The following is an 8,988-nucleotide window of genomic DNA, read 5'->3' as shown; positions in this document are numbered from 1 at the left end:
AGTCTGTATTAGCTTGGCTGCTTTATAAGTGTGAACTAGTGCCATATAATAAACACGACCGCTTAAGTTGACGTTTTTTTCTTAAATTATTATTCTTTTCTTTATTAAATTATTATTCTTATTCTACCTTAAAACTAGCGACTACATAATTGTGTACGCCGGCAAGCACTAACACAACAGAGGAGTATGTATATACTTTATTATCTGACTACAGTGAGGTTTCATATTGCAGCATTCTGGCTGCTTGGATACGGCTAAAGTCAATGATGGGAATATGCTGCATAGGTATATTCACAACACTGTACGTTAGCCATTTAAGGTTATTTTATATGCACCTTAATATGCGTTTATGTAATTATATGTATACAAAGTGTATGCATGCTATAGTAGTTTGAGCACCTAAACCAATTGTTTTGTTGATTAATTTGAGAATTCCAAACTAATCCTTAAGAATAATAAAATTTAAATCCCGAAAAGTATTATATCTCCTATTCTTATTAAAACTACTAAGACCGTGTGCGAGATCGAGTAAATTGATGGTAAATTAAGTGAAATAGTAAATTATGCCGGTATGGCAGCGAATGTTGGTATTTACCGAGGAGGGTAAATTAAATAAAAATTACGTAACTTAGGTGTAAATAAAAAATAAAAAATAAATAAATTTGAAATCTTTTAATCAAAAAATCACAAATAAATACAATAAATAAATATTTACATAAGTGCAGTGCAAAAAATTCCTAGAAAATTTCAATTTACTTTACCTCAATTTACTCGGACTAGCGCAAGTTATGTACCATCACACTAATAATTATTAGTGTTTATAATCTAAACAACGACTCATTAGAAAAAATCGTTTTGTCCTAAATAAATAAGTTTATCCTAATGTAACACATTAGTGTGAAAGAAGACTTATACTGTAAAAATAACAGAACTCAGATTGTTCCTAATAAATTATTATACTTATGTTGTAAAGGTGTTCAGTTTAATTATCTCAAATAATAAATACATATATAACGATAACTAAACTTAGATAATCCTAAGTAAATAACACTAGTTTACAGCCAAAAATTTCGAAAGACGGGACTTATATTTCCTATAGGGAAATTTTTCGTAGAATTCGAAAATCACAACGATTATTTTTTCCTGTGTGCCGTTTTCGAGTTATTTGCAAAAAACCGTTAATTTGACTTTTCTCAAAACATCACCCTGCATATGGCCCCGTAACTTTATTTTTGAAGTTACCACAGCTATGCGTGATATATTAAATTAAAGGCGAAACTTGTACGAACATTTTAAGTTACATAACATTAACTTAACTTATTTAGTTTCGCAGCTATAGCTAAAAATGTACAGATGAAAAATGTTTTTTTTTACGCTTTTTTCAACTTTTTCGATTTTCAATGTGATGGAACTCCCACAAAAGTATTTAAAAGTAATTCTTGTTTTCATTGATGTTAAAGACTGTTTTAGTACAAACATTTCGAGTGGCTTAACATAAAAATCGAATAAAAATTTCAGAAGTTATTCGCTATTTTCCAAATTTTCCCAAAATAGTGGATTTTATTAACAAATCAGAAAAACCATTTTTTCGAATTTGTTTCTTAAAATTTAGAATGCAAATCAAAACAGTATTATGTAAAATTGTAAAAATTTTATTTAAAAATTAAAAATTAATATTATTAAATATTAATATATTGCATTTTATATAAAAGTTTGACGTCGAACGTGAAACTGCATTATTAAAAGTGAATTTATATATTATAATGAGGTATATGTGTAGTTTGAGCAAACTTCTTATAGTGTGTAGGACGGTACACGTTGTGGTTTTCGAGTTCTATGGAAAATTTCTTTCCATATAGGAAATATAAGTGTCGTCTTTGGAAAACATAACTTTCAATTATTTATAATCTAGTGTAATTATAAGTTAAGTGAGTCTATTATCGCGATTTGCTGTGCCAAATCGTTGTTATAACAGTACGAACAAAATTATATTTAAGTTAGTCTTAAGATTCAAGTGAAGAATAAAGGTTCACAACTTAAGTTGTGCAATTTTCTAATAATTAAATTTTGTGTTAACTAAATACAAAATATAACTTGCACAGCCTTTGTATATTCATACAAAAATTTTGAATTATGCATTAATTGACAATTAAAATTAATGCATTAATTCGAAAAACAATTAATTTAGCCACGCTGTGCTGACATAATTAATAAGAAAAATGTTGAGCACTTTTTCTAGTACAATGACTAACAAGAATAGCTGATAATTCAGAATTGCACTTTTCGCTAAACAATGACTGGTGGCATTGCTGGTCTAAATAGAATGTAAGCAGACGTGACCATATATTAGTGTGTGATCAAAAAAAAATATAAAATAATTATTAACATAAATAGTGAGTATATACATTCATATATACCTTGTGATCAGAAAAGAACTTTAATTTTTAATATTTGAATTCCCGCACTTATCCAATCGGTAAATTTCTTTTTATTTTCATAGTGTTGCTATTATACACATTTTGTCAAAGTTTAACGCATATCGTACGATTAGTTTTTGTTTGGCGTCTATAAAAAGAAGTCGAACAATTTTCGTGTGGCGATTTTTACCTTATGGCCTCTATAGTCTCAAAACGCGTTTCTCGCAATGGCAATTTGAGTCGGGGGAAGAGGAAAAAGTTACACGGGGCCATATATGGAGAGTACGGTACTTGGTTGATGATATTAATGGAGTTTTTGGCCAAAAACTGCGGCTTTTTTTTAATTGAAATTCAGCTTTTTTACCACCACCCGAGAGCGACACGTTTCAAACCCAAAACTCCAGTTCAAATGTGTTTGGCCGATCCATATTAGATGCCCAACAACACAGCAATCTCTCTTATCGGTTCACAACGATTTTCCAATACGATCTGCTTTGCCGATTCAATATTTTCTTCAGTAACAGAAGTTGTTGGGCGGCCAGGGATCTCATCATGGTCCAAGCTTGTACGACCGTCTTTGAACCTTTTAAACCATTCGTATACTCGTGGTTGCAACACACACAAATCACCAAAGGCCTTTTCTAACATTTTCACGCACGCACGTTGTTCTAATTTTTGATCCATTATAAAAATCGCCACTCGTACATTTTTCGACTTTTTGTATAGACGCCAAACAAAAACTTATCGTACGATATGCGTTAAACGCGGGAATCAAAAGTAGGTCTCTGGTTCTTTTTTGATCAGAATGATAATACATACATATATATAGATAATGAAGTGTTAGAAATTCGTTATTATTTTTGTTAAATCTCCTTAAAGTAAATCTTGGTTGTAATATCTACATAAAAGACTTCATCTACTTAACGTTGTCAAACACTAGTAATCAGTGTCACAAAACCGTGACAAAACCGTTACGGAATCAAAGGGCGCTGATTCGCGTCATTGAAAAGACCATGAAGGAAATAGAATCAACATTTGAAGAACCACAACAAGAAGTGGTTTACAGGACAAGTCAGGCACAGCTGGAAAATTATCTCAGCAAGTTAGAACAAAACAATGATATAATGTGGAACTCCACCACTACAGACACGGTAAAGGACTACAGTTGGGATGTGTTTTCTGAAATAGAAAGAAAACTACACAATAAATTGATGTTAATCAAATCAAAGTTAAAATTGTTAAATTCTAGTGATGGTATCTCAGAAAATACAGTAACATTGCAATCAATAAAATTGCCACAAATTACGCTTCCAAGTTTTGACGGAAACCCATTAATGTGGGTACAATTTCACGATTTGTTTTTACAGCTCATTGACGAGCAACCATTTAAACCAATGCAAAAAATGTTTTATTTAACCACCCATTTAATCGGTGAACCGAAAAATCTAATCAAACATTTGCCAGCTTCAACAGAAAATTATGCCACAGCATGGCAAATTTTAAGATCTCGATACGACAATAAACGTCTACTCATCACATCGTTACTCAACAAGTTGTTAAGCCAATCGTCTTTAACTGCGGAAACTTCATCAGGTTTAAAATCGCTGCATGATGTCACTAAGGAGTGCATTTTGGGCTTAAAGGCACAGGGTATTCTAATAGAACAATGGGATGCAATATTGGTGCACCTCACTTTAAAGAAATTAGATAGAGGAACTCAAACAGCATTTGAACAATCTCTAAAGGATAATCGTTCACTCGTGTCGTTTGAAGAACTTCTACAGTTTATTGAAAGCCGATTTCAGTCACTGGAGGCTTTCGGCAGAGGATTCAACGTAAAGGTCTTAAACACATCGAGAGTAGTTGCTGCAACAAACGAAGGATCAAATTACGAAAAACTATGTCCAGCATGCAAGAATGACCGTCACCCATTGTACACGTGCAAGTCATTCATACAAGAACTTCCCACTAAAAGACTTCAGTTAGTTAAACAAATGCGGTTGTGCATTAATTGTTTAAAGTTTGGCCATTTTGCAAGAGAATGCTCGTCAGGCAATTGTAAAATATGCAATAAAAAACACAATTCTCTTTTACATCTGGAAGATGCAACATGCACTAACCCAAATAAAATAACAAATTCGAGTAAGTCAATAAGCCTGATCTCCAATTACAACAAGGGTTATGTTGTAATGGGAACAGCACGCGTAATAATACGAAGCAATAAAGGCATCAAGGTTGAATGTAGAGCATTATTAGACTCCGGCTCACAAGTAAATCTTGTAACGGAAAGACTCATCAAAAAACTAGGAGAAAATCCAATGAATGTATCCGCATGCATCGAAGGTATTGGACAAAGGAAACAAAATGCTCAAAGGCGAGTAAATTTGGGTTTTAGTTCCAAAATCAATGAATATGCCGCAAGAGTGGAAGCGTACGTGTTACCAAGTATCGTGTCTGATCAACCGAGCATGCAGCTCGACATTTCAAATTGGGACATACCGAGCAATATTAAGTTGGCTGATCCTTGCTTTCACCAAAAGGGTAATATTGATCTCTTACTGGGGGCAGAATTTTCACATGAACTGCTGTCGATCGGACAGATTAAAATTGGCAATAATCTTCCAATATTGCAAAATACGTTACTGGGCTGGATTGTGATAGGAAAAATAACTGACAACAATTTAGGTGTGCAGATGCAAACATGCGGCATTTGCTCGGACGATGAAGAACAAATAGAAAAGGTGATAGAGAAATTTTGGCAACTCGATGAAGCATCACCTACAAACAAAAACTTAACTCAGCAAGAAGAGTTGTGCGAATCGCATTTTATAAACAATGTACAAAAAACCAACCATGGTCGATTTATTGTGAGATTACCGTTTCAACAAAATCCATCAATTCTCGGAGATTCTCAAAACACAGCGATAAACCGATTTTATGCCCTAGAAAGAAGATTAAGCAAAGATGAAGCAGTCTGGAAGCAGTATGTAGAATTTATGGATGAGTACGAAAAGTTGGCCCACATGAGCAAAATTCATATCGAGGACATCACATCACATTATTTGATCCCACATCATTGTGTAATTCGACCTACCAGTAGTTCAACAAAATTGAGAGTAGTGTTTGATGCATCGTGCAAGACCAACAACGGGTTATCATTAAATGACATATTGTTAACAGGCCCAAAAATTCAGAGTGAATTGTTTTCCATTTTACTTCGTTTCAGATGCCCCAGATTTGCATTTTGCACAGATATTGAAAAGATGTATAGACAAATCCTTATACATCCAAATGATAGAAAATACCAAATCATTGCGTGGAGAAGATCGCCTAACGACCCATTGCAGTTTTACCAATTAAATACAGTAACTTATGGCACAAGGTCAGCGCCATATCTGGCTACGAAGTGTTTGCAGCAACTAGCAAAAGACAAATCAACTAAATACCCGCTTGGAGCCTTGGCAATTATAAATGATTTTTATGTGGACGATTGTCTTAGTGGATCAGATAGTCTTGACACAGCTTTAGAAATACAACGTCAACTTCACGATTTATTGGAATCAGCTGGTTTCAAATTGCGAAAATGGTGTGCTAATAATCCTTTGCTGCTTCAAGACATAGCAAAAGAGGACCAAGAGGTCGATTTAGATTTCAGCAATGAAGACCAAGCATCAGTCAAAACATTAGGATTATCGTGGCAACCAAAGCGTGACAAATTCAGCATAAGGATTGATTTAACCCCATCTAAGCGAATAACAAAAAGATCGATAACTTCTAGTTTAGCAAAAATATTCGATCCCCTGGGTATTTTGGGTCCAGTGTTAGTAACAGCAAAAATACTAATTCAAGATCTGTGGCAACTCAACTTATCATGGGACGAAGCTGTGCCGAGTGAAGTACATACCAGATGGATTAATTTCTGTGACGAGTTAAGGTCATTGCACCATTTTCAGATAGATAGGCATATTTTTGGACAGCAGATTGCTTCATCGGTGCAACTCCATGCATTTTGTGACGCTTCCGAAAAGGCTTATGGAGCAGCTATATACATTCGAGCAACACTGAAAGATGGACGCTTGATCAATCGACTGCTATGCTCTAAATCTCGGGTCGCCCCAATCAAAAAGCAAACCATTCCACGCTTAGAATTGTGCGCTGCTCTTCTAGGAGCCACATTAATGAATAGGGTAAAGGGCGATTTAAATCATAAGACAGAATCATATTACTGGACTGATTCTGAAATTGTACTCTACTGGATTAATTCATTGCCAGCAAAACATCAACAATTTGTAGCAAACAGGACTGCGGCAATTCAAGACTTATCCGCACCAAGTCAGTGGCGACATGTAAGTTCAAGACTAAACCCAGCAGATGCCTTATCACGCGGCATCAAACCATCCCAATTGCAAACTCATAATTTATGGTTCTATGGTCCTATGTTTCTACATGGTCGTGAAGATATGTGGCCAGAAGAATTTAATAAAGCCCTATGCAATCAGCCAGACAACGCCGAGTTAAAAAAAACTTCGCAGAAAGTGATGCTAACAGCAACCGAAGATGATACTGAATGGATATACAAGGTAAACCACAGAAATTCTTTTAACACATTGCTTCACATTGTTGGTTATGTGCTACGGTTCATAAGGCGTATTAAGCGACTTCAATTTAATAATCATACCAATGAATTACATCCGGAAGAGTTAGAAGAATCACTTAGGTACATCGTGAAATGCATTCAGGCTGCTGAATTCAAGGAAGAGGTAATTGATTTAAAGCATCGCAAACTGGTAAAAGCATCTAGCTCGTTAGCTGCATTGACGCCGTTTTTAGATAAATATGATATCGTTCGGGTCGGAGGAAGATTAGACGCATCAAATCTAACATATAATGCTAAACATCAAATGCTCCTTCCATACAATGACTGCATAGTTAAGCTATTAATGAAGAAAATTCACGAAGAAAACATGCATTGCGGTGGCCAAGCATTATTGGCAGCGACACGGCAAAAATTTTGGCCGATCAAGGGGAAGGTAATGGCACGGTCCATCGTGCAACACTGTATTCGTTGTACAAGGTGTAGACCTGTAACTTTCAATCAAATCATGGGAAATCTTCCACATGCTCGAGTCCATCCAAGTAGACCATTTCTTAACACGGGAGTCGATTTTTGTGGACCAATTTGGGTACACTACAAAGTAAGAGGAAAGCGACCGCACAAGGCATATATTGCTGTTTTCTGTTGTTTTGGCACCAAGGCAGTACATTTGGAGCTGGTAAGTGACCTAACTACCGACGCATTTATTGGATCAGTTAAACGTTTTGTTGCGAGGCGTGGGCATTGCCAAAATCTATTTTGTGACAATGCAACTAATTTTGTTGGAGCCAATAACAAACTGAATGAACTAGTAGAACTAATTTACTCAAAAAAATCAGGAGAAGTAATTGAAAGAGCGTGCAGCAAAAAAGGTATTAAATTTAACTTCATTCCTCCTCGTACGCCTCACTTCGGAGGACTCTGGGAAGCAGCAGTGAAGTCGGCGAAACATTTACTTGTGCGCAGCGTTGCCACAGAATCCTTAACGTACGAAGAGTTAGAAACAGTTGTTATTGAAATAGAGGCGATTTTAAATTCAAGACCGATTACTCCAATGTCGAATGATCCAAATGACTTTGAAGCACTTACGCCAGGCCACTTTCTAATTGGTGAAGCTCTTACAGCACCAGCAAGTACAACCACAACAAATTTAAAGACATCATTACTAACGAGGTGGAAATTGGTGTCCCACATAAAACATGAATTCTGGAGACGGTGGAACTCTGAATATCTAAATGAGCTACAATACCGACATAAATAGCGAGAAGAATGCAAAAATTTGCAAGAAAACACTTTAGTCATCATGAAGGATGGAAATTTACCTCCTCTTCAGTGGGCATTGGGTCGAGTAATCAACATACATAAGGGTACTGACGGAATGGTACGTGTGGTCGATGTTAAAACAGCATCAGGTATTGTGAGACGTGCCATACATAATTTGGCTCCACTTTTTTCTGAAACCAACGATAGTGAAGATGACAAGATACCACCAATACAACCCAAAGAAGCAACAAAGCAACAACTGATAGCATCAAAAAGGCCTATAGAGGTACCAAATTTATCGGTTAGTAGTATCAATCATTTCGGACGCAATTCGAAGGTATCCAAACGATCGAGCAACTGCTGACACCAAAAATCTGGGGAAGACAAAACATGATGTAAAATTTTTAAATAATATAAGTACACAGTTATCTGATGAGGCGTCCAGCGATGTACTTCAGTCTATGATTCATCAACGTAATATTTACTATGGCTTAAATTCACTTATAAATTTAAATTTAAATTTTATAAATACATTCAAAATTTTTGAATTACTGACCAATAAATTAATTGTAACTAATTGAAATTATTAAAATTCACATATGAAACTTTTAATTGTTCTTAAACTTAATAACAAAAAATGTTAACAATGCTTTTTACTATTTTGACAGTTGAAAATCATGTGCAATTTAAGATGTAAACCAGCAAAAAAAACAA

The 8,988-nt window shown here is 35.1% G+C and overlaps 1 protein-coding gene across 1 annotated transcript; it reads left to right on the top strand.

Annotated features, from left to right (window-relative positions):
- The first annotated feature begins 3,430 nt into the window (after positions 1 to 3,430).
- Positions 3,431 to 8,272, top strand: LOC119663033. The gene has a single exon (XM_038072694.1). It carries the CDS (start codon positions 3,431 to 3,433, stop codon positions 8,270 to 8,272), a length of 4,842 nt encoding a protein of 1,613 aa, XP_037928622.1.
- The last annotated feature ends 716 nt before the right edge of the window (positions 8,273 to 8,988 follow it).

Source organism: Teleopsis dalmanni, chromosome 1 (assembly GCF_002237135.1).
Source record: "Teleopsis dalmanni isolate 2A chromosome 1, ASM223713v2, whole genome shotgun sequence".
NCBI lineage: Eukaryota > Metazoa > Arthropoda > Insecta > Diptera > Diopsidae > Teleopsis > Teleopsis dalmanni.
The sequence above is the reverse complement of the archived record's forward strand: the minus strand, read 5'-3'. Positions and strand labels throughout refer to the sequence as shown.